This window comes from Bos taurus, chromosome 11 (genome assembly GCF_002263795.3).
Source record: "Bos taurus isolate L1 Dominette 01449 registration number 42190680 breed Hereford chromosome 11, ARS-UCD2.0, whole genome shotgun sequence".
Classification (NCBI taxonomy): domain Eukaryota; kingdom Metazoa; phylum Chordata; class Mammalia; order Artiodactyla; family Bovidae; genus Bos; species Bos taurus.
The window spans coordinates 1,696,764-1,723,849 of NC_037338.1; the positions used below are offsets into that span (position 1 = coordinate 1,696,764).

The 27,086-nt window shown below is 41.5% G+C and overlaps 1 protein-coding gene across 4 annotated transcripts in view; it reads left to right on the forward strand.

Annotated features, from left to right (window-relative positions):
• The first annotated feature begins 369 nt into the window (after positions 1-369).
• The window catches only part of NPHP1 (nephrocystin 1), a 65,514-nt gene continuing 38,797 nt past the window's right edge, over positions 370-27,086 (forward strand). The window contains exons 1-11 of one of the 4 annotated variants that reach the window (XM_005212298.5): positions 370-504; positions 6,559-6,632; positions 10,430-10,490; positions 11,572-11,696; positions 18,831-19,056; positions 19,383-19,484; positions 22,539-22,639; positions 22,962-23,004; positions 24,112-24,199; positions 25,992-26,086; positions 26,179-26,307. In XM_005212298.5, the coding sequence (XP_005212355.1) occupies positions 6,622-6,632; positions 10,430-10,490; positions 11,572-11,696; positions 18,831-19,056; positions 19,383-19,484; positions 22,539-22,639; positions 22,962-23,004; positions 24,112-24,199; positions 25,992-26,086; positions 26,179-26,307 (981 nt within the window). In that variant the 5' untranslated portion in view covers positions 370-504; positions 6,559-6,621. 4 annotated transcript variants of the gene reach the window in all.

Sequence of the window (27,086 nt, forward strand, 5' to 3'; positions counted from 1 at the left end):
GGAGTGGGTTGCCGTACCCTCGTCCAGGAGATCTTCCCCACCCTGCTGGCTTCCGCATTGCTGGCGTGTTCTTTACCGCTGAGCCACTGGGGACTCCGAGCAACCCTGCAGGAATGTGGTAATACTGAGTATTATGGGACTTGTAGTTTCGGATGCAGCGGCACATTCTCCCGCACCTCCACCCCAATCCTTTGGGACGGGCTATGAAAAAGTGACTTGCTGGGCAGTGAACCTGAGCAGCGAGCTCCGGCCCTGCGGGTTGAAGGAGCCGCTTCAACAGAGGACCAACGCCACACTCTTCCAGAATCAGCTTCCCAGCGGGCTGCAGGGCGCCGAGGCGGACGCGTAGTGATGGCGTCACGTCCCGGTGCAGCCGCCATGGTTTCCCTGGCGACTGGTGTACTCTTCGCGCCTAGGCGACGGAGATGCTGGCGAGGCGGCAGCGCGACCCACTCCAGTCCTTGCAGCGCCGCAATCAGGAGCTGAAGCAACAGGTACCGTCTGGTGAGATACCTGGGCTCTGGCGGAGGGCGAGCTCTGGGGCGCACCCTAACTCTGAGAGTCAACCCCAACGCAACCTTTCCAAGTTGTAACCGCCCCCACCCGCAACGTCCCGGGACCAAACCCTGATTCTACCCCCTCACGCTCCCAAACCAACCCCGGGGAGGCTAGAAAATGGGGTGCTCGACTAAGTGCTGTCCTCCTCTCCCTCCACCCCACCTAACAGCTCCATCTGCAACCTAACAACTCTTCTATCCTATCTCACCTCCAAATCTAAACGAATAATAACATTCCAACCATCTCTGCATTCAACATCACTTTCCTCCATTCTCCATGCTTCCTTTCCTTTATCTCTCATTCAGTGGAGGCTCTTGAGTGTTTTTACTTCCCATGAAGCCAAGCCAAATATGCATCAAGGAATAATATATAAGAAAAATAATTCAGTTCAGTTCAGTCGCTCAGTTGTGCCCGACTCTTTGCGACCCCATGAATCGCAGCACGCCAGGCCTCCCTGTCCATCACCAACTCCGGGAGTTCACTCAGACTCACGGCCATCGAGTCAGTGATGCAATCCAGCCATCTCATCCTCTGTCGTCCCCTTCTCCTCTTGACCCCAATCCCTCCCAACATCAGAGTCTTTTCCAATGAGTCAGCTCTTCGCATGAGGTGGCCAAAGTACTGGAGTTTCCGCTTTAGCATTATTCCTTCCAAAGAAATCCCAGGGCTGATCACCTTCAGAATGGACTGGTTGGATCTCCTTGCAGTCCGAGGGACTCTCAAGAGTCTTCTGCAACACCACAGTTCAAAAGCATCAATTCTTCGGCGCTCAGCTTTCTTCATAGACCAACTCTCACATCCATACATGACCACTGGAAAAACCATAGCCTTGACTAGACGGACCTTTGTTGGCAAAGTAGTGTCTCTGCTTTTGAATATGCTATCTAGGTTGGTCATAACTTTCCTTCCAAGGAGTAAGCGTCTTTTAATTTCATGGCTGCAATCACCATCTGCAGTGATTTTGGAGCCCCCCAAAAGAAAGCCTGACACTGTTTCCACTGTTTCCCCATCTATTTCCCATGAAGTGATGGGACCAGATGCCATGATCTTCGTTTTCTGAATGTTGAGTTTTAAGCCAACTTTTTCACTCTCGTCTTTCACTTTCATCAGGAGGCTTTTTAGTTCCTCTTCACTTTCTGCCATAAGGGTGGTGTCATCTGCATACCTGAGGTTATTGATATTTCTCCTGGCAATCTTGATTCAAGCTTGTGCTTCTTCCAGCCCAGCATTTCTCATGATGTACTCTGCATATAAGTTAAATAAGCAGGGTGACAATATACAGCCTTGATGTACTCCTTTTCCTATTTGGAACCAGTCTGTTGTTCCATGTCCAGTTCTAACTGTTGCTTCCTGACCTGAATATAGGTTTCTCAAGAGGCAGGTCAAGTGTCTGGTATTCCCATCTCTTTCAGAATTTTCCACAGTTTGTTGTGATCCACACAGTCAAAGGCTTTGGCATAGTCAATAAAGCAGAAATAGATGTTTTTCTGGAACTCTCTTGCTTTTTCCATGATCCAGCAGATGTTGGCAATTTGATCTCTGGTTCCTCTGCCTTTTCTAAAACCAGCTTGAACATCTGGAAGTTCACGGTTCACATATTGCTGAAGCCTGGCTTGGAGAATTTTGAGCATTACTTTACTAGCGTGTGAGATGAGTGCAGTTGTGCGGTAGTTTGAGCATTCTTTGGCATTGCCTTTCTTTGGGATTGGAATGAAAACTGACCTTTTCCAGTCCTGTGGCCACTGCTGAGTTTTCCAAATTTGCTGGCATATTGAGTACAGCCCTTCACAGCATCATCTTCCAGGATTTGAAATAGCTCAATTGGAATTCCATCACCTCCACTAGCTTTGTTTGTAGTGACGCTTTCTAAGGCCCACTTGACTTCACATTCCAGGATGTCTGGCTCTAGGTAAGTGATCACACCATCGTGATTATCTTGGTCGTGAAGATCAAAGCCTTCCTCAGTGATCAATGCAAAGAAATAGAGGAAAACAACAGAATGGGAACGACTAGAGATCTCTTCAAGAAAATTAGAGATACCAAGGGAACATTTCATGCAAAGATGGGCTCAATAAAGGACAGAAATAGTATGGACCTAACAGAAGCAGAAGATATTAAGAAGAGGTGGCAGGAATACACAGAAGAAAAATATTAAGACCTGACAAATGAGCAAAGGACATGAACTGAAGAAGAAATACTGGTCACATAAACATGAGAAAAGTTGACTTCTAAGATAAGCAATTGCAAAGGAAATAAGATACCACAAACACTTAAAAAATCTTGATGCTCAGTACTGGGGAGGCTGTGATGAAACAGGCACTTTTACTGCCCCAGGGTATAAGGCACAGCATTTCTGGAAAGCACCTTGACAAGATGTAGAAGATATTTATGCTCCTAGGCTGTGTAATTGCATTTCCAGGAGGAAGCACAAGCTGGAATCAAGATTTCTGGGAGAAATATCCATAATCTCAGATATGCAGATGACACCACCCTTATGGCAGACAGTGAAGAACTAAAGAGCCTCTTGATGAAAGTGAAAGAGGAGAGCGAAAAAGTTGGCTTAAAGCTCAACATTCAGAAAACTAAGATCATGGCATCCGGTCCCATCACTTGATGGCAGATAGATGGGGAAACAGTGGAAACAGTGGCTGACTTTATTTTTCTGGGCTCCAAAATCACTGCAGATGGTGACTGCAAGCCATGAAATTAAAAGACGCCTACTCCTTGGAAGGAAAGTTATGACCAACCTGCTGCTGCTGCTGCTAAGTCGATTCAGTCGTGTCCGACTCTGTGCGACCCCATAGACGGCAGCCCATCAGGCTCCCCCGTCCCTGGGATTCTCCAGGCAAGAACACTGACCAACCTAGACAGCATGTTAAAAAGCATAGACATTACTTTGCCAACAAAGGTCCATCTAATCAAGGCTATGGTTTTTCCAGTGGTCATGTATGGATGTGAGAGTTGGACTGTGAAGAAGGCTGATCGCAGAAGAATTGATGCTTTTGAACTGTGGTGTTGGAGAAGACTCTTGAGAGTCCCTTGGACTGCAAGGAGATCCAACCAGTCCATCCTAAAGGAGATCAGTCCTGGGTGTTCATTGGAAGGACTGATGTTGAAGCTGAAACTCCAATACTTTGGCCACCTGATGCGAAGAGCTGAGTCATTTAAAAGACCCTGATGCTGGGAAAGATTGAGAGCAGGAGGAGAAGGGGATGACAGAGGATAATACGGTTGGATGGCATCATCGACTCGATGGACATAGGTTTGGGTGGACTCCGGGAGTTGGTGATGGACAGGGAGGCCTGGCGTGCTGCAGTTCATGGGATCGCAAAGAGTCAGACATAACTGAGTGACTGAACTGATCTGTTAATATTACCAAGTATTATTTCCACTAAATAAAATGATTTTATAATCTTTAGCAGACAAAAGACGGAGAAGGCAGTGGCACCCCACTCCAGTACTCTTGCCTGGAAAATCCCATGGAGGGAGGAGCCTGGTAGGCTGCAGTCCATGGGGTCGCTGTGGGTCAGACACGACTGAGCGACTTCACTTTCACTTTTGACTTTCATGCATTGGAGAAGGAAATGGCAACCCACTCCAGTGTTCTTGGCTTGAGAATCCCGGGGACGGGGGAGCGGGGTGGGCTGCCGTCTATGGGGTCGCACAGAGTTGGACACAACTGAAGCGACTTAGCAGCAGCAGCAGCAAAGGATGTACTGAATGCTCATATTTTATCCAGTTTTGGATTTTCATTTAAAAAGTGCAAAAGATTGGGTGGATAAATATTTCTTAAGGAACTCTATTGGAATTATAGTGGTACAACAAAATAGAATACTCTTCTGGTGGAAATAAAAATAAAAGCTGATGAGACACTGACTTAAGCTGAGCTTTGGCCAGATGCTTTGTATTGTATTGAATTTTAAATTTAGTGGGATATTAACAGAACCAGGAAAAGTTGTAGAAGGAAGCCACAACAATTGTTACTGATACAAAGATGAAAGAAAACAATCACCAGGGTTATTGAAGCTGGAACCCAGTTGGCTCCTGAGCCTTTTGATACCCTGTGTGTCTGGGAAGGGCTGTGTGATATTGTGGGGTCCTTCTTCCCTGGCCCCATAAAGGATGTGCTGCTGCTCATGCTCAGTTGTGTCTGACTTTTCGGGATCCCATGGACTGTAGCCCACCAGGCTCCTCTGTCCATGGAATTCTCCAGGCAAGAATACTAGAGTGTTTTGCCATTTCCTTCTCCAGAGGATCTTCCCAACCCAGGGATTGAACCCATGTCTCCTACATTGGCAGGCAGATTCTTTACTGTCTGAGCCACCAGGGAAGCCTCCACAGAGGACACGTGAAGCAAAAAATGTTACAGACTTCCACCCTGTTGTCCATGGGACAAGTTACGAAGGACCTGTCTGGGTTATGCCTGTGATGACTGACTGTCAGCATGTGTGTAAATGGTGTAAATAACAGATGCAGAATGGCAAGAGTAGAGAATTTTTATTTTTGTCAATCACTTTATCTTTTCCACATCTATAGAACCCAAAAGATGTATGTGCCTCTTTTGTGGGTATGTTGGGAAAGTTACAGGTAGTATTTGGAAATTGCTAAGTCACAGTATAAGATATAAGAGTGAGGATAAGAAAGAAAAAAACTGGTGGTTTATTCATACAGGGAGTATTCCTCAGCAATAAGAAAGAATAAACTGACGATACACACGGCAGTGTATATGGGAGTATACTTCTGATATGGAAGTATCTCAGAAACACGAAATGATCACACAAAAGAGTACATTCTGGGAACTCTCTGGAGTAATAGTAATTTTCTGTAGGTTGGTAGGGGTTTGGATTACATGTCACTTGCCAGAACTTAGCAAATACAGTCTTAAGATGAAATGTGTATTTCATTGTACGTAAAATTCACACCAAATACTGAAGTCTAGTTAGTGATACCCATGATGTATTGTTTAAGGGAAAACATACTGATGATTGTAATTTTCTTTGTAATATGTAAAAAATTAGATGGGTTGATGAATAGATGGATCAAAAAAGTATAGTAAAATACTAATGGTCGAATCCAGGTGGTGGGTGTATGGATGTTCACTGTACGATTCTTTCAGCTTTACTGTGTGTTTCAAAGTGTTCATTATAAATTATTTGGGGAAAAATTAAAATTTTATGTCCTAAGGTTATATGCGAAGAGGAACTAAAAAGCCTCTTGATGGAAGTGAAAGTGGAGAGTGAAAAAGTTGGCTTAAAGCTCGACATTCAGAAAACAAAGATCATGGCATCCGGTCCCACCACTTCATGGGAAATAGATGGGGAAACAGTGGAAACAGTGTCAGACTTTATTTTTCTGGGCTCCAAAATCACTGCAGATGGTGACTGCAGCCATGAAATTAAAAGACGCTTACTCCTTGGAAGGAAAGTTATGACCAACCTAGATAGCATATTCAAAAGCAGAGACATTACTTTGCCAACAAACGTCCGTCTAGTAAATGCTACGGTTTTTCCTGTGGTCATTTATGGATGTGAGAGTTGGACTGTGAAGAAGGCTGAGCGCTGAAGAATTGATGCTTTTGAACTGTGGTGTTGCAGAAGACTCTTGAGAGTCCCTTGGACTGCAAGGAGATCCAACCAGTCCATTCTGAAGGCGATCAGCCCTGGGATTTCTTTGGAAGGAATGATGCTAAAGCGGAAACTCCAGTACTTTGGCCACCTCATGCAAAGAGTTGACTCATTGGAAAAGACTCTGATGCTGGGAGGGATTGGGGGCAGGAGGAGAAGGGGACGACAGAGGATGAGATGGCTGGATGGCATCACTGACTCGATGGCTGTGAGTCTGAGTGAACTCCGGGAGTTGGTGATGGACAGGGAGGCCTGGCGTGCTGCGATTCATGGGGTCGCAAAGAGTCGGACACGACTGAGCGACTGAACTGAACTGAACTGAAGGTTATATGGTATTTAACAACGTGATATTTTAGACAGTCTCCATTTATTGTAGGTCGATGGGTTGCTTTTTGAGAGTCGACTGAAAGGAGCTCTAGAAGCAAGTAAAAGGAGAGATATGTACCAAAGGTAAAGTATACTAAGTTATGTAAGCTTTGTAGAGGCTGTACTTAGATTTCAATGAGCAGTATTTATAGCATAGAAATTGAGGCACTATATTTTTTAAATTAATACAATTTCTGAAAAGACAGTAATAATAGGAAATAATATTGAGGTAAAAATGAATGAAATTTTCCAAAAGTATTTTGAAATATTTCTTACAGTTTTCTATGTCAACCAAGCCTAAATGTTGGAATAAGGTTAAATAGAGGATGACAAATGTTAAAAAGAAGTATCTTACATTTATTTTGTACTTTTGTACATACCAGACAGTGTGGTCCGCGTTGTAAAAATTTTTTCTTAATTAACTTTCATAATAACATCTGAAAGTTGCTGAAAGTTAGTGAGCTACTCATTAATATAGATGAGAAAATTAAGGTTTACAGTGATTAATTAATATGTCTAATATTACTCAACTATAAAACATCAAAGTGGGAAGGCAATAAAAATGTTTTAAAGCCAACAAGAAATGCATAATTTATTTATTTATTGAAGTACAGTTGATTCATTAATATGATGTGTTAGTTTCTGGCGTAAGGCAAAGTGATTCAGTTATAAATATATATATATTCTTTTCAACTCTTTTCCGTTATAGTTTATCACAGGATATTGGATAGAGTTCCCTGTGCTGCACCATAGGACCTTGTTGTTTATCCATCTGCTATCTAATAGCTTTCATCTGCTAATCCCAAACTCCCAGTCCGCCCTCTCCTCCCCTCCCCGCTCTTGGCAGCCGCCAGTCTGCTGTCTTCGTTTGTGATTCTGCCTCTGTTTCCTAGAGAGGTTTATTTGTGTCATATTTTAGATTTTACACGTAAGTGATACCACATCAGGCAGTGTTTGTCTTTCTCTTTCTGACTTACCTCAGTTACTGTGATAATCCAGGGCCGTACGTGTTGCTGCAAATGGCCTTCTTTTATTCTTTTGAGCGGCTGAGTCGTATTTCGTTATATTAACACGCGTGTGCCGCACCTGCTGTATCCAGTCACCTTTTAATGGATGTTTAGGTTGTGTCCACGTCTTGGCTGTTGCAGACAGTGCCGCTGTGAGCATGCGGTGTATCTTTCCGAGTTCGAGTTCTCTTCAGATGCATACCCAGGAGTAGGATTGCTGGGTCAATAGGCCAGCTCTAATTTTAGTTTTTTTGAGGAACCTCCATACTGTTTTTCTCCATGGCTTCACCAATTTATATTCCTACCAACAGTGTCGGAGGCTCCGCCTTTGCCCCACACCCTCTCCCGCGTTTGTTTTCTTACAGACTTTTTGATGATGCCCATTCCGACCCGTGTGAGGTGATACCTCATTGTATTTTTGATTTGCATTTCTCTAGTAATTAGCCATGTTGAGCATCTTTTCACGTGCCTGCGGGGGATCTGTGTGTCGTTTTTGGAGGAATGTCTGCTTATGTCTTCTGCCCAGTTTTTGACTGAGTGGTTGTGGTTTTGTTGCAGTTGTTGTTGTTGAGCTGTGTGAGCTGTGTGTATATTTTGGAAATTAAGCCCTTTTGGTCGCATTGTTTGCAAATATTTTCTCCCAGTTCATATGTTATCTTTTCATTTTGTTTATGGTTTCCTTTGCTGTGCAAAAGCTTATAAGTTTGATTGGGTTCCATTTGTTTATTTTTGCTTTTATTTTCTATTGCCTTGGTGTCATTAGACTGACCTAAGAAAACATTGGTATGGTTTATGTCAGAGAATGTTTTGCCTGTATTCTTTTCTAGGAGTTTTATGGTGTCGTGTCATATTTAAGTCTTTAAGCCATTTTGAGTTTATGTCTGTGTTTGGTGTGAGGGTGAGTTCCAACTTCATTGATTTACATGTGCTGTCCAGCTTTCCCAGCACCACTTGCTGAAGAGACTGTCTTTTCTTCATTGTATATTCTTGCCTTCTTTGTCAAAGGTTAATTGACTTCAGGTGTGTGGGTTTATGTCTCGGTTCTCTATTCTGTTGCATTGATCTCTGCCTGTTTTTGTGCCAGTACCATGCTGTTTTGATTATTGTAGTTTTGTACTATTGTCTGAAATCTGGGAGGGCTATGCCTCTATCTTTGTTCTTTTTCCTCAGGGTTGCTTTGGCAATTGTGGTTCTGTATAAATTTTAAGATTATTGGTTGTAGTTCTGTGAAAAATACCATGGGTAATTTGATAGGGATTACATGAAATCTGTAGATTGCTTTGGATAGTATGGCCATTTTAATAATAATAATCCTTCCAATTCAAGAACCTGGAATTTCCAGGTGGCTCAGTGGTAAAGAATCCACCTGCCAGTGCAGGAGTCACAGGAGACACAGATTCCATCCTTGGGTCAGGAAGGTCCCCTGGAGGAAGAAATGGCAACCCACTCCGGTGTTTTTGCTGAAAAAATCTCATGGGTCCTGGCAGGCTACAGTCCATGGGGTTGCAAAGAGTTGGGCATAACTGAGCAGCCAAGCGTGCACACACTCCAAGAACATGGATCATCTTCCCATTTCTCTGAATTATCTTTAGTTTCCTTTATCATTGTTTTATAGTTCTTGGCATATGTCTTTCACCTCCTTAGTCATTTATTCCTAAATATTTTATTTTTTTAATTTTATTGAAGTATAGTTGATTTACACTGTTGTGTTCATTTCTTCTCACAGCAAAGTGACTCAGTGTCACACACACACACACACACACACACACACTCTTTTCCACATTCTTTTCTGTTACAGTCTGCCACCGGGCATTGACTGCAGCTCTCTGTGCTGTACAGTAGAACCTTATTGTTCATCCATCCTATGTATAATAGTTTGCCTCTGCTGATCCCAAACCCCCAGTCCTTCCCTCCCCTCATCCCTTGTCAACCACAAGTCTGTTTTCTATATCTGTGAGTCTGTTTCTGTATCATAGATATGTTGACTTGTATTGTAGATTACACAAAGAGTATTTTATTTTATTTTTTGATGCAATTTTTAAAGGAATTATTATTTTTACTTTCTGATATTTCATTTTTAGGATAAAGAAATGCAACCAATTTCTGCCTGTGAATCTTGTATCCTGCTACCTTGCTGAATTTATCAGTTATAGTTTTTGTGTGGAGTCTTTAGGGTTTTCTATATATAGTATCATGTAATTTGCATACTCTTCTCTTCCAAGTTGAATACCTTTTATTTCTTTTTATTACCTGATTGCTATGACTAGGACTTCCAGTACTATGTTGGAGTGGTGAGAGTGGGCATCCTTGTCTTGTTCCAGATTTTAGCAGGATGGCTTTCAGCTTTTCAGCATTGAGTATTATATTGGCTATGGGTTTGTCATAAGTAGCTTTTATTATGTTGAGATATGTTCCCTCTACACCTGCTTTGGTAAACATTTTTATAATGAATGGATGTTGAATTTTATCAAATGCTTTTTCTGCATTTGTTGAGATGATCACATAGTTTTTGTCTCTTCTTTCTTTGATGAGGCGTATCATATTGTCTTCTGGGCTGAATCGTGGGTTTATGGAATTTTAGAGCTATGGAAGCAGTTAAAAGTCCAGTGCTTTCCTTATTTTAGAATTAGGAGACTGAAGCCCAGAGTCACTTGTCTTCTGAGTTTTGATTATCATACCTCATACCCTAGATCTTGCTGTGAGGATCACCCAAGCTAATGAGTGGAAAGACACTTACATATGAGTTTTTAAACATCATTCATACAATAGAAATTTCCTTGCCTGCTTAAAGACTGAACATATGATTTTATAAAATAGCTTTTTTGGTTATGACAATTAAAAAATCAACATTTTTCTTTCTTTTTGAAAATTTAGATGTATCCAGTTAAAACAGGCAATAGATGAAAATAAAAATGCTCTTCAAAAATTAAAAAAAGTAAGTATTATAGTTGATCACATTATTTTTTTTTTAATATCTGTTTTTACCTGAATATTTTATTACGTGGGAGTTCCTACCCCTAGAGTGGGTAGGTTCCTGGGTTCATATAAGTGTTGAAGTGTGAACCAGGGCCCCAGATACTGATAAAAGTTCAGCTGTGATGAACTCACCCAGCACTGAGGACTCAGAAGAACTTGGAAGAAGCTCTTTTTATTATTGTGTTGTGTAAGTTTTATGTTTTACAGTTTAAAATTGTTTTCATTTTAATCACACTGTGGGGAAGTAGATTATCTGGCCCAGAGGGTACGAGGTAGAGAAGCTTCCTGAATCACAGCAGCTGTTCTGAGATCGGTGACTGCAGAAATGGGGGGAACTAGAAATTTCTCTTGGCAATTCCATCAGGATCTCCTCTTTTAATATGAGCCTGAACTTGAGCGAAGTGTTCAGGGCCAGAGACTCAGAGAACGTGTAGGGTGGGAGGCGTGTAGAGGTCGTCTCCTTGCCGGTGTGTGAGTCTCCTTTACTCAGACAGCACTTAGGGTGGAAGCCGCTCAGGAGTCGTCGCCCTGCCTGTGAGTGAGTCTCCTTTACTGCATTGGAGACAGGTGGTTTCTAAGCATCTCTTCCAAATTTCTCCAGTGATGAGAAACTGTAATTCAGGAGACTGACCGACCCTAAATTGGAACACCTAACTACTGGGGCTTGCAAAGGCGAAGCAGTTTTCCCAGTGTCTCACTGCCAGGAGGCGACTGAGCCTGGACTTGGCACCTGTCCTTTTAACTCCAAAGCCAGTCCTCCGTCTGGAACTGTCCCTTACTGGCTGTAGAGGGTCTGCAATACCTAGCAACAAAACAACACAAAAATAATTGGAGGCATAACTTTATTATGCCATTTGATTCACGTTCCAGCATAATCTACATTTCTTTTAAACTTATTTATCTAAGGTAGGCATAGTCTCATATTGATATTTGCTTTGTCTTATATCACTTATTGGAGTTTTTTTTTTCTATTACAATAAATGTAATAAAAACGGAATTTTTTTTTTTTTTTAGTGAAGTAGACTTATATTCTCTCATAGGCTGATGAACCTGCACCTGTGGGCAATTATTATCAGAAGAAAGAAGAGGAGCACAATCTTTTGGATAAGCTTACCCACCAACTGCAGGAGCTTGCTGTGTCCATAAGCAGAGAAAATGTCCCTGAGTATGCTCCCTTCCTTTCTTTCTTCCTTTCAAATATTATATCACCAACAGTTTAAATGTTTTATTCTATTAAGTTGCATATAGATAAAACTGTAACAGTATCATCTGTCAACAGTTACTTATTGTATATAGAAGAAAGTGTGAACTTCCAGGAGAGGTGTAAAGCAGTAGAAGCCATAATCTCTCAGGTAATTCATAAGCTAGTTGGGGGAGCAAAACAGAGATGTGAAAAGCTCAATAAACAGACGTTAGAAAGTAAGGGTCATGCCTTTAATGTCAGGGTTGATGTGTAAAAACAGAATTATCTGAATTATCTATTTGCTTATTTCTTCCTTTTATAAATATTCTTTTAAAAATGGAAGCAGAAACATGCATTCTTTTCCTGATGGAGTGGATGTTAGTAATAGGCTTTGTAAAGTGGAAAGAAAACTTGACGGTGTAAACAAACTCAATTCATAGGGAGATAAAAAGGGAAAAGTCAACTATTTAGACTCTTCAAATGCTGTTCCCATACTTTTACACTATATTCTGGGGAAAAAAAACACTAAAGAATATATTATTAGAAGGTTTCTAGAATTTCCATTGATTTCCAGTACTGAGAATGACTAAGTGGCTGGCATTGGACTTAACCTTCCTACCAAAAAAATGCTGCGGAATCTGGACAAAATGTACAAAATGGCTGTCTGAACTCACTGAACATCCGCTGATCAGGGCTGATATCCTTAATACAGGGAGACATAAGAGGTGACTCCTGTATTCACCCAGACCCTCTCCCTGGCGATAGTTTATGGGCTGTGTGTGATGCAGGAAGGTACATCCCAGACAGGGAGCAGCAGTCTCTCTGGGCTCCAGAGATCAAATTCTGGAGTTGCTGGGACCTTGTGATCCAGTGGTTAAGACTTTACCTTCCAATGCAGGGAGCTGAGATCCCACATGCCTTGGGGCAAAAACCCCAAAACATAAAACATAAACAGTATTGTAACAGTTTCAATAAAGACTTTAAAAATGATCCACATAAACAAAGAAAAGGTCTTAAAAGTTCTGGAGTTGCTGAGACTCCTGGGACATGTAGGGAGAGGGAAAAGACTTGCAGCGAGACAACTCCAGAAGTCTGAGGGGGCTCCTGGGCTACACAGAGCTTGAATCCAGAAGGCCTGGCAGAAAGCACCTGCTGGGAGACTGAGAGCTTAAAAGATTCTGGAGGTCACAGAATCCTGGAAAAATGTTGGGGTTTATACCCAGCTAGTGTTCTTGCCTGGAGAATCCCAGGGATGGGGGAGCCTGGTGGGCTGCCGTGTATGGGGTCGCACAGAGTCGGACACGACTGAAGTGACTTAGCAGCAGCAGAGTAGAGAGACCTTGGTGAATGCTTCATGCATCTGGCTAGAGAGCACGTAAGACCCATGTGTAGGAGTAAGGAGTACAGAGTACACCCTAATATTCAAAACTGTGATCTTGGAATACAGACAAAACTGAAGGAAATCTTTCCCAACAAAACCTAAAACCAGACCTTAATAGGAAAAAGATAACAGGACAAAATTCACTACTCATTAAAGGATGACAACATAGTTCAGAGTCTCTAAATATATCGTCCACAATGTGCAGTAATTATTAAAAATAATAACTAGAGATGCAAAAAAAGTATGGGAAAATAAATAATAGATAATTAAGCAGTGACAGTCAATAAAAACAGACCCAGATCTGAACTAGGTAGTGTAGAGTAATCTGACTGGGATTTTTAAACAATATGATTAATATGTTAAAGAAAATAGAAGAAAAGATGGATGAAATGGGGGACAAAAAAGAATATTTTAAGAGAATTCAAGTGTAGAAAATAATCAAACGAACATTCTACAACTGTAAAATATAATACCTGATAGAATAATGGCTGAGAGCTTTCTGATTCAATATATAGCTTCAAAAAGGTAGAAAATGTCTTATAATAAAGAGAAAAAATAATCAGTGGAAACCTAGGTGACCCAGATGTGAAAATTAGCACATCAGAACTATCAAAGAACTATGTTCAGTGTGTTAAGGAATATGTTGGAGAGATAGGCAGATTGGTTGATGAGAGAGGATCTTAAGGAGAGAAATGAAAACTAATACAGACCAACATGGAAACTCTGAACCTAAAAAACACAGTATATAATTTTTTTTTAACTTGGTGGTTTGACAGATAGCTAGATACAGTAGAGGAAAAGATTAGCAAACCCAAACACTGAGCAATGAAAAACTCTCAAACTCGTGCACAAAAAGGAAAAAAGAATGGGAAGAACGGAACACAGGAATGGTTAAGGACATGGCCAAAAGCTGCAACCCATTTGCAGCTGAAGTCCCAGAAGGGGCGGGGAGAGAGGATGGGGCACAGGAAATCTGTAAATAAAATTTTAGTTGAGAATTTTTTTTAAATTATTGATTCAGTGATCCAAGAACCTCAGACAACCCCAAACAATAAATATATAGAAAGTACACATAGGTGTGTCAGTGAAACTGCTGAAAAGTAAACATAATGGAAAATCATAAAAGCAGCCAGGGAAATAAACATGTACAGGCAAACAATTCAAATTAAAGTTGACATCTTGTGAGGAAAAAATACAGGTCAGAGGATAATGCAGGGATATCATAAAAGAATTGAAAGGAAAAAAAAATCTGTCAACCCAGAATTCTGTGTAGAGCAAAAGTATCTTTTAGAAATTAAAGTGGAAGAAGACATTTTCAGACAAACAAAAGCTGAGGAAATCTGTCAGACAAGAACTGAGGAATTTGCTATAGAAAGTTCTTCAGGCTAGAAGGAAATAATCCCATGTGAAAACTTGGATCGGCAAAAAGGAGTGAAAAGCCCTGGTATGTGGGTAAACAGAAAAGACTATTTTTCTTCTCTAAATGTCTTTTTAAAAAACACTTGATTGTGTAAAGCAAAATGTAAATTTGAGAATTGATAATATACAGTCAGTTTTCATTATTTGCAGTAGTTATACCCCATAAAATTGCTGCAGACCCTGAATAGTGAATACTGCCCTGTAGCTTCTAGGAGAAGCTAGGTTCCTATGAAGCAGTGAACAAAATGTTTTTTGTCAACTGAGTAATATACCTCCTTGTATTCTGTGTATTTCGGTGTAAAGATACCTTATTTAATATGTATTATTGATTCATTAATATTGAACTCAGCCAACAGCGTTGTAATTTATGCCTGAAGAAATCTAATAATAACACACTAATTTTCTCCATTAGGCACATCACAGCTTTCTTCTGCTTGGGACCACTACATAGCATTTCAGCACTGTGTTTGGGGGCCATTTAAGATAGCATAAATGGGTTGCAAGTAAAAGATTGGAAAAAGATATTCCATGTCTACCCTAACCAAAACAAAGGTGATGCAGGTACAGTAATATCAGGTGAAATAGACTTTAAGGTCAAAACTAATTTAATAGATTAAGACATTTTATAGTAATAAAAGGACCGATTCACTAGGAAGAAATTACCCTTAATGTGTAGGTTCCTAATAGCTGCTTTACAACATAGAAAGCAAAAATTGCCAGCACTACAGGGAAGCTGACAATATAATCCACAAACCTTAACCCCCTAATTAAAAATGTATTTGTAGAACACTGTATCCCACTAGGTAATACATGTCTCTTCCAAGTGCATATACAACATTAACCAAAATGAATCATAATGGACCATAAAGCAACTGTCAACAAATGTCAAAGGATTGAAATCATGCAGCAATTTTGGTGACTTGGAATTACATTAAAACTCAATGACAATCCAAAACTAATACAATGGTGAATGTCAATTATATCTCAGTTAAAGAAAAAAAAACTCAAATGACAGAGAAATAAATAAAAATCTCCAAATGTTTGCAAATTAAATCACATACTTCTGGGACTTCCCTGGTAGCTCAGTGGTTAAGAATCTGCCGTGCAACACAGGGGATGTGGGATTAATTCCTGGTCAGGGAACTAAGGTTTCATATGTAACTACTGAGCTCCAGAGCCCATGTGCCTCAACAAAAGGTCCTGTGTAGCATGACAAAGTACTCCATGTGCCTAAACTAAGACCCAGTACAGCCAAATAAATAGATAATTTAAAAAGAATCACATACTTCTATATAACATAAAGATCAAAAAAAATATTACAGTGGACAGCTAAATATTTTGAATGATAATCAAAATGCAGTTGTGGGCTGCCGCTAGAGCAGCGCTTAGAGGGGAATTCATGGCTCTCAGTGCAACAGTTAGAAAAGAAGAAAAGTTGAAAATCATCTACTAAAGTTTCCAACTGAAGAAGCCAGAAAAAGAACAGCAAATGAAACCCAAGGAAAATAGAAATAAGGAAATACTAAAAATAAGAGAGAAAACTGGATAATAAACTGACATATAGTAGATAAAATCAATAAGTGAAAAGTTAGTTCTTTAGAAAAAGTAATTAAATGAGTAAATTCCTAGCAAGCCTGATCAAGAAAAGAGAAAGAGGGAAAACACTAGCAAAAAACAAGGATGAAAACTAACCACTCAGAGCCGACAGAAATTTGAAAGATACTGTGAAGATGCTATGAAAAACTTTATGCCGATAAATTTGAAAATACAGATGAAATAAGTTCCTTGAAAAATAAAATATACTCAAATTGACAGAAGATGAATAGAAAATCTTAATAATCCTACCGAAATGTCTACTAAAGAAGTTGAATGTATAATTAAAACCCTTTCCACAGAATAAATCCTCAGATTGTTTCACTGACACAAACTTCTGCAATGATTGAGTAAGACGTAGCACAAGTATTATGAAATCTTTCCAGAGACTAGAAAAAGAAACATTTCCAAATCATTTTATGAGCGTTATGAAAAGTGAAAGTGTCAGTTGCTCAGTTGTGTCCAACTCTTTGTGACCCCTTGGACAGTAGCCCATCAGGCTTCTCTGTCCATGGGATTTCCTAGGCAAGAATACTGGAGTGGGTAGCAATTCCTTTCTCCAGGAGATCTTCCTGACCCGGGGATCGAATCTGGGTCTCCCGCATCACAGGCAGATTTTTTACCATCTGAGCCACCAGGGAAGCTCAACATCAAGACATGATAAAAATATTATAAATAGAAAGCCATATGAACAAATGCACAAACTCAATATAAAGTGTTAGCAAATAAAACCCAGGGCACATAAAAATGACAATACATCATGACTAAAAGTGAAAGAAAAGTCACTCAGGCGTGTCCAACTCTCTGCGACCCCGTGGACTGTAGCCCACCAGGCTCCTCTGTCCATGGGATTCTCCAGGCAAGAATACCGGAGTGGGTTGCCATTTCCTTCTCCAGGGGATCTTCCCGACCCAGGGATTGAACCCTGGTCTCCCACATTGCAGGCAGACGCTTTAACCTCTGAGCCACCAGGGAAGCCCACATCACAACTAAGTGGGATTCATTCTAGAATGCAAGGTTAATTCAGTGTTTACTTTTACTCATTTGGCTGTGTTGGGGCTTATTACAGCACTCAGGGAGCTCTGATCTTCCCTGTGGTGTGCTCTTAGTGCAGCATGTGATATCTATTAATAGTTCCCCCAACTGGGATCAAACCTCAGCACCCTGCATTGGGAACATCAGGCAAGTCCCTGCAAGATTAGATTAACATTGAAAAAATCAGTAATTGAAATTTACTGTATTAGCATAATAAAAAAGAGTCATTTGGCTAGTTTTATGGTTAGCACTGTCTATTTGCTTCAAAGTATTGTTAGTCACTCTCCTGTCCATTGTGTCCGTCTTGTCCAGACTCTTTGAGACCCCACGAACTGTATCCCACCAGGCTTCTCTGTCCATGGAATTCTCCAGGCAAGAATACTGGAGTGGTTGCCATGCCCTCCTCCAAGGGATCTTCCTGACCCAGGGATTGAACCCAAGTCTCCTATGTCTCCTGTACTGGCAAGCGGGTGGGTCCTTTACCACTGGTGCCACCTGGGAAACCCTGTCCTTTTCTACTTCGCCCAAAACTCTGTCTCCAGGATTCCATTTGGCACGGATACACAGAGAAGCTGAGCTTCAGGCTTCCTTAGTTTATACTATTTCATACCTCACTTTTAATAACCATCTTTGTGTTTAGCCTTTCTTTCAGTCTCCATGGAGCGTGATCATCTTTCTCAGAGCAGGTCAGATCACACCCTTCCCTGCCTTCATTTTTAGGGAGCACCTTCAAGATAAAGCTCACATGGGCTGCATTTTGCTCATCTCTTTTCCACCTCATCTCTTGCTCATTTCTCCCAGACCTCTTCCTACCATTCATGAGCTACCTGAGGTTCCCTCTTTTCCAGCCTTCTTCCTCCACTCTTTTCCCTACCTCTTTACCCACCCCGCCCTTTACCTGATTAATTTCAGCTCATCCATCAAGTCCTAATTCTGAGCCTTTCCTGATCTCCACCCGTGCAGTCTTGGTTGGGTGCCCATCTTGTGTATTTCCTTAGCACGCTGTGTTTACCTCTACTGCAGTATCTGTTGAACTATCTTATAAGTATCCATCTGCTAGATTGCCTCATTGTTCTCCTGGAGGACAGAGGATTGTCTGATTTACCTTTGTTTCTACTGTGTCTGACATGGAAACTGACAGGTGACGTCATGAGTATCGTCACTGCCAACTTTTGTTGAGAACTTGCTGTGGTCAGACACCGTTGTAAACGCTTGGCAAGTCTGTAACTCCTCTAGTCTTCATGAGGACCTTATGAAGCAGGTTCTGTTATTATCTCTACTTCACCAATGAGAAATGGAGAATCTAAAAGAAATGTACCTAAGACCAATCAGCGAAGAGGAGACAGAACCAGAACTTCATCTCAGAATCCATGCTCTAACCACTGTGCAATAACGCTCAAGCAGCATTTGCTGAATGGATGAATCCAGGACTTAAATTCAAGTCTCCTGGCCTCAAGACCAGCACTTGCTCCACCATGTCAATACATTCCTCAGATATTTTAACTCCTTCATTACTCTCAGGTCACGTATTCTTCGCTAGATGGTAAAACTGTTAGTTGTACTTGCCCTTTATTTATTTTTTTAATTTGCCTGTTATAGATATGGGCCAGTTCTGCTGTATGTAGAAGTTATACTTGATCTGTTCTTCTGCGTTACTTCTAGTGATCCTCACCAATTATTTTCTGCAGAACTGGGGCACTTGCTGAAAGAGAGGAAGAGGAGAACTCTGATGAAGAAGATGAGGAAGAAGACGACGACGAAGAAGAAAGTGAAGAAAGTGGGGGTGAGGACGAAGAAACAGAAGAGGAAGAGGAAGAGAAACAGGAAGGTGAATCTCAGCCAGAGGCCACGAGTGGAGAATACATTGCTCTTGGAGATTTTACGGCTCAGCAAGTGGGAGACCTGACATTTAAAGTAAGCAGAAACAAACCGGAAGCAAACCTTAGGATAAATTTGCATACCTAACAGAGCAAGAAGGCTACCTGTACATCTGGATTACAGAGTCCTGATACTCACTTTTTAAAGACTCAGTCTGTTTAAATAAAATAGGTGATAATTACCATTTACAAGCAGTAGTCGTAAAATTCTGTTATCAAAGTTACCTGCTAGTAAAATGGTAAGGAGAAAAAAAAGAGTAGATGTTCCTCTGGTTTTGAAAATACAAATAGTTTTAATGTTGATAATTCTGAGCTTAGGGGTAAATTCTAATTAAAACATTTTTACTTTTATTTTGCCTTAAGAAAGGGGAAATTCTCTGTATAATCAAAAAAAACTCTGATGGTTGGTGGATGGCTAAGAACGCCAAAGGAAACGAAGGCCTTATTCCTAAAACCTACTTGGAGGTTAGTCTTTTTTGTTTATTCTTTCCTTTTTCTCCTTTAAGACTTTTTTTTTTTCATTTATAACAAAACACTAAGTTGTATTCTTTGATCAATTGGCTAGTAAATGACTTAAGATATAGAATTTGCTTCAATTTTAGAGGATTAGAGCATGAGAAAAATTTGGGGCTTCCCTGGTGGCTCAGTGGTAAAAGAATCTGCCTGCCAATGCAGAAGACATGGGTTTGATCCTTGGGTTGGGAAGATTCCTTAAAGAAGGAAATGGCAACTCACTCCAGTGTCCTTGCCTGGGAAACCCCATGGACAGAGGAGCCTGGCGGGCTACAGTCCATGGGGTCACCCAGAGTCGGACACGACTTAGTGACTAAACAGTGATTATAGTGTTCTGCCCTCATGCAGGTGAGCTCTAGAATGTCGTCGCACAGTGAAGATGCTCTGTGGGTTCATGTTGATCATAAAAATGAATAGACATTTATTTTTTATTGTGAAAGAAAACTGCAGTTAACTTTGTCTTACCTTCCACAAATACATGATCCTTTACTAAGATGTGAACATAGTATATAAGCATGTTGATTGCCCAGTTCTTTCATATTTCATAATATGGCATGGTCATTTGCTGTCCAGTAAATATAGATCAGTGCTGTTCAGTAGAAGTATAATGCAAACCACAAATGTAATTTAAAATTTTCTAGTAACCACGCTGAGACATCTTGTTTTTCCTCATACCACTTCTGACACTAGCTGTGTGAGGGTTTTTTTTGACACCAAATACATGTTGTTTTTCACACTGTTTCTTTGAAGCCAACCAGGTGTCCAACAGTGCAGTTCAATTCTAGCACTAACTCCTGGACTTAGCATAGACCCCACAAGATAAGGGCGCAGTCCTGCAAGACTGCCCCACTTTGGGGACTTCCCTGGTGGTCCAGTGGTTAAGAGTCAGCCTACCAATGTAGGGGATGCAGGTTCAAGCTAAGCCTCAACTTATATTTAAGTTATATATAACTTATATGTAAAGTATACCACAACTACTTAACCCACACTCATGAACCTGAAAACTGAACTTACTGAGTGTCCGTACTCTGCAACGAGAGAACCCACCAGTGAGGAGCCCACACACTGCAAGTAGAGATTAACCCCCACTCACAATGAAGATACAGCACAGCCAAAATTCAGTCAATCAATGAATCAAGCAGTAAATAAAATTTAAAAAGCAATTTTAAAATTGCTTGGACAGAGGAGCCTGGCAGGCTCCTTCATGAGGTCGCAAAGAGTTAGACGCAACTGAGCAAAGCAGCAGCAGCAATCCATACCTAGAAGTGACATTCATGGGAGCTTGGGTTAACTTCCATTACGAGCTAAAGATCTCTGAAATCGTGTCCCAAATAAGGTAGACGCACATTTCTCTTGCGTGTGGAGAAAGTGTGGAGATGGGCAGTCAAGGCATGGCAAGGCCCTACCTCATATTTTACTTGGGGCTTCCCTGGTGGCCTAGTGGTAAAGAATCCCCCTGCCAATGCAGGAGACACAGGTTCGATCCCTGGGTCGGGAAGACTCCCTGGAGAAGGAAATGGCCACTCACTCTGTCCCTGGTATTTTCTTACCTGGAAAATCCCATGGACAGAGGAGCTGGGTGGGCTACAGTCCATAGCGTAGCAAAACACTCTGACATGACGGTGATTAAACAACAGCAAAAGCAACATTTTACTCTGTGGTTAGGTGCCGTCAGCTCTCCCTAGGGTTGTCATCTCTAGGTTGGCAGCTATGTCTTTTAACAATTCCAAGCAGAGAGAGAAGAAAAGTGAGGAAGAAGTCGAAAGGCAAGAGCTGCAGTCTTGTAAGAAGGTTTCCTGGAAGTTACACAAAAAGCTTCCAATTATATCTCCTGGACTAGCATTCAGTTTCTTGACAACACCTAGCTGTGAGGAGGGCTTGGAAAATGTAGTTTTCTTAGGTTGCGTGCGTGCTCAGTTATGTCCGAATCGTTGCAACTCCATGGACTGTAGCCTATCAAGCTCCCCATCTGTGGGCTTTCCCAGGCAAGGATACTGGAGTGGGTTGCCATTTCCTTCTCCAGGGGATCTTGCCTACCCAGGGATCGAACCCACGTCTCCCCTGCATTGGCAGGAGGATTCTTTACCACTGAGCCACCTGGGAAGCCCCTTTTAGCTTGATTCATTGCTATAATCAGGGACTCTTGGAAAAGAAGAACCTGCGTTGTGATCAGTTTGCACACAACCTTGTCCCATTATTCCCCTTAAATAAATTCCTAGATGCTCATCGCTGCTGAAAGGCACGAGCCTTGGTATTTTGGTCGAGTTTGCCATTTTGCAAATTAGGAGAGTTATTCTTACTTGGACTCCCGTGCCCGGCAGCTGAGAATGTTTGTCTGTCTGCACACTTGCCACTGATGGTTGGCACCAGTCTTTTGCCAAAGTGATGCCCAAAAAAAGAGGGGCTCGTTGTTTTTTGCTTGCATTTATTGTATTGCTAGTGAGGTTGAGTGTCATTTCATTTGCTTTATTTATTTCTATTTCTATTTATTCTTTGAAAACTGCCTTTTTAATTCATTTTTCAAAGGGGTTTTTGAAAATTGTATTGCTATGGAAGAGTTTTTGTATTTTCTTAATAATAAGGATATTAAGCCTTGGAAACTTGAGGCAGATATTGTCTTTGTTGACTTTCAACCAGATTTACTTTTAGGTAGTTAAATCTGTCAGTGTTCCATTTATGAGTTTTGGTTTTGCTATCATGAGTGGAAAGGATTCCCCCATCTCAAGATTATTTTCTTCTAACACTTCCGTAGTTCTTTTATTTATATCTTTTCTTCTTTTTTTACATTTGAGTCAGTTCCATCTGGCACTTATGTTGATTAAACTTGTTCTCTACCTTTATCCTTGTACTTTTTTCGAATAATGACATCATCATTTGAGCTTTTATCCACTGATTTTTGACATGTCTATCATATACTAAACCCCTACCTACACTCACATCTTTCTGAAAGTACATTTATTGGTTGATTTTCCCATTAGGTAAAAGGCACTTCATATTATTTTTCAGCCCTATAATAAAGAAGGAGGTCAAGAATCCAGTGAAGGAGGCAGTGAAGAAGATACAGAGGTAGGGGATGGAACAGTGGATGGAGCCGAAGTCAAGCAAAGGTAAGTTGGTGCGAGGGGACCAAAAAGTAGGTTCAGGAAATGTTGTATTTGTTCATCTTTACTGTTATAAATACTAGAAGAATTTCTTGAAATGGAGACAACTTATAGTTGGGGGCTTTTCTCATCACCATCTGCTTAAGGTCATCACAGCTTTACCTTTGTGGTTGCTTTTAGCAGGTGATATTATCCTAGTTTCATGTAGGCAGTGTTAGGTTGTCAGAAGATACAATGATGTACTCTGTTCTTTGATTAATGAAGTTCTCTGATTGAGTGAACACGCATAAACTTTCCGTGCACTCACCTAGCTACCCTGTCTCCCTAGAACTGATTCTCACTGGAGTGCTGTCCGGAAGGCCATCTCAGAGGTTGGTATCTCCTGTCTTATTAATAATGGGGCTTCCCTGTGGCTCAGTGGTAATCTGCCTGCAATGTAGGAGACGTGTGTTCTATCCCTGGGTTGGGATGATCCTCTGGAGAAGGGCATGGCAACCCACTCCAGTATTCTTGCCTGGAGAATCCCATGGACAGAGGAGCCTGGTGGGCTACAGTCCATAGGGTGATAAAGAGTCGGACACAACCGAGCGACTAACACTTTCCCTTTTCACTTCATCTTATTAATAACATCTCATTTTGTTACCTAATAGTTCTGATTAGAGTTCAGATTCAAAACAACTTTAAATAAAAGCATTGGGTCTTAAGCGGGTACAGGGCCTGGAATGCACAGGACATTAAAACATACCTCTGGTTTAGTAAGTCTGTACTCCAAGTCACATTTCCCATTAGGTCTTTTCTGTTCAGAAGAGTAGATTTGAGGGCTTGGAAATGTCTCACTTTGAGTCTGCTTGAATTTTCTGTCATTTGGGTAAAGACAATTGTTAAATTTTAGTTTTGTAACATTTAAAAATTCCAAAAAGCTCAAAAAAGTAAGAAACTACCCATAATCCTATCATTTAAAAAGTTACATAATGAAATGAAACTCCACTCCTTCCGTAAGTAATCACCACTAACCGTTTAGTAAATGTATCCTTTGTGGGATTTTTACTGCATTTATTGTTTATGGACATGGGTGCACGTGCACGTCTGTGTATGTTACACACACACGCGCAAAGCCATTCAGTCTTCGGTGCACGTTGGTTCATGGTGTCAGCTCATCTGTGATATGGCACACTCCCTGGTGGGGCAGGACAGGCCGTTTTGACAGGGACCACGCAGAAGCAGCCGGTCTAAAGTGCAGAGCTCGGTGCCTGGAGAGCTGCATGGGGCTTGGGAAAGGCCATCCTTGGGAAAGGCCAGGTGTCAGCGATAGCATCTTCTCATAATTGGGGGCTAAACTGCTGTATTCTTCCACTAAAGTCTGGACATTTGTATTTTTGTTTGGGGAGTTGTAGCTGCTATAGTGATAAAGAGAGTATTCTAGAGGTGAGAAAACCTGAACAAAAGCAAGGAAGTTAATTTTGTTTTACTCTCTTCAGCAGATAAACACCGTCGACGTGCTGACCGCGATGGGAGCGATTCCTGCCGGGTTCAGGCCTTCCACGCTCTTCCAGCTCCTGGAGGAAGGTACCAGGTGCCCATCAGCCAGCACAGACTTTCAGTGAAGCCGTCATGGTTTACATCTAACTTTGCTGGCACAGCCAGAGAAGGTTGTTGATAAAGATGTTGGATCTCACGTCTCTTGGACGCTCATCTTGCCCCTCGTCTTGCCTGTGACAGGAGGAGGGAGCCCTGATCCTGCCAGACGCCAAGCCCACTTTCATTTATTTCGGGAGCAGGGCTCTCGGCGCCCACCCCTTTGCTGTGCTGCTGTCCCCTGCCCCGCCGGCTGGTTGCCTCATAGTAGTCCTAGCACCAGCCCCCTCAGCCCCGTCACACGCCAGCTGAAGCCTCCCTTTCTCTGCTTTTCTTCACATCAAGACCTTTCCCGAGAGTTACCTCTCCTCACTGTTTCTGTTTTCTTATTCGTTCTTGGATTGCCCTGTACTTGGCACCATTTGTTCATAAGCTCATTTTATTTTATTTTTAAATATTTATTCATTTATTTGCTGTACCATGTCTTAGTTGCAGCATACAGGATCTTTGATCTTCATTACAACATGCAAGATCTTTTTCGTTTCGACACGTGAGACGTTCAAGTAGCAGCATGCAGGGTCTAGTTCCCTGACCAGGGATTGAATGCAGACTCCCCGCATCGGGAGTTTGGAGTCTTAGCTCATTTTAAAGAGCAGCGATTTTGGGGAGAGGCTCACCTGGATTCTCTGAGTTGTTATCTATGTAGGGACTGCTTTGAGGCTCCTCTGTTGGGAGGCTCTTCTCAGCAACCCCTAAACACCCACCTCCTTCTCATGCTTCTGTCTCAGGATAAAACGCCACCTTCCCAGAGACACCTTCCTTGTAGGTTCTCCCGCTCTCGTCCATGTCAGTACCCTTTATAGGTCTAAGTCAGCTTATAATTATTTTATTTAGTCTTTTGTCTCCTTATTTTTCTCAATTATTTTCGCCCACTGAGCTGTAAGCTCATGGGGGCAGGGGATGTATTTCTCTGATTCATGTTTGTGTTTCCAGTTCCTAGCAGATTTGTTGTTGTTGTTTGGCTACTAAGTCATGTCTGACTCTTTGCAACCCCCTGGACTACAGCATGCCAAGGCTCTCCTGTCCTTCACTATCTCCTGGAATTTGCTCAGATTTATTTCCATTGAGTCGGTGGGTAATGCTATCCAACCATCTCATCCTCTGTCACTCCCTCCTCTTGCCTTCAATCTTTCCCAGCATCAGGGTCTTTTTCAGTGAATCAGCTCTTCGTGTCAGTTGGCCAATGTACTGGGGATTCAGCTTCAGCATCAGTTCTTCCAATGAATATTCAGGGTTGATTTCCTTTAGGATGGACTGGTTTGATCTCCTTGCTGTTAAGGGACTCTCTGCGGAATAGATTTTGTAATAAGTATTCATGACTAAATTATGGAAAAACAGCATTAAAATACTTTTATGTAAAGAAGTAAAATTAATGATGATACACTTTTTCTAGAATGTCCAAAAAGTGGTTACATATTTTCTGCATTTTACAAAAATATTTGAATGGGTCATCTTCATTAGGGGGCATGTTACCAGCCTGAGAGTCTTTAAGGTCTTTCCTAAAGCTGCTTAAGATCAGCTCTTATGTGCTTCCATCTTTTCGTTTCCTCCTGTTGTTCTTATCTCTGTTGGTATGTCTGTCTTAGGAAGCAAGTTTCTAGCAAACAGTATGCATGGTATTTTCGACGTCTGTTTCCTAAGTGTGAACCGTAACATCATGGATTTGGGGTTTTGAATTTCGTTCATTCTTTGTAAGAATATAAAGGAAAAATTATTTTTGCAGGGAATCAATTCCGAGCAAGTTACTTCTTACAGCCAGAGCTCACACCTTCCCAACTGGCCTTCAGAGATCTGATGTGGGATGCAAAAACCGGCTCTGTAAGTATGGTTACTCTTCAAGGTGCTTGGAAAGTGAATTTGTCTCATAAGTCATACAAGCAGACCTTCCTCGTAACTGATTGTTCTTGCAGATCAGGTCAAGACCGAGCCGTGTCTCCTTGATTCTGACTCTCTGGAGCTGCAAGATGATTCCTCTTCCAGGGGTGAGCATCCAAGTTCTGAGCAGACACGTGCGCCTCTGTCTGTTTGACGGCAGTGAGGTGAGCTTGCTGGGGAGTCCAACTAGTTCCGTCACATGCATTTTTTTAATTTAATTTTTTTTAAACACCAAAAACATTTTGTAGTGGAATATAGCTGATTAACAATGTTGTGATGGTTTCAGATGAACAGAGAAAGGACTCAGCCACGCATATACATGTACCCATTCTCCTCCAAACCCCCCTGCCTCCCAACCACCTATTAAACGCATGCTGCATAGGATCTGTCTGTCTCTTTCTCTCTCTCTCTCAGTCTCTCTGTGTGTGTATAAGTATCTAGATAAAATAATGTATAGTGTTAGTGTTAGTCGCTCAGCTGTGTCTAACTCTTTGCGACCTCATGGACTGTAGCCTGCCAGGCTCCTCTGTCCTTGGGATTTCCCAGGCAAGAATATTAGAGTGGGTTGCCATTGCTTTCTCCAGGGGATCTTCCCAACTCAGGAATCAGACCCAGGTCTCCTGCACTGTAGGTGGATTCTTTATCATCTGAGCTACCGGGGAAGCCCCAGATATTGTATGGTAGCATGCAAACGGCAAGGGTTCTGATGATACAGGTTTATTAACTCCAGACTCTCTCACTGGCTAAATGTATGACATTTGTATATCACAGTTAGCTCGCGTGAGCCATAGGTTTTTCGCTTACAAAAAGGTACTGATGCCTGCCTCCTAGTACTATGTACACTTCAGGTTTTGAGTATAGAGTATTGCGTTTTAAAACGGTGATTCATTTATGGCTGTGCTGGGCCTTCGTTGCTGCGTGGGCTTTCTCTAGCTGTGGGAGC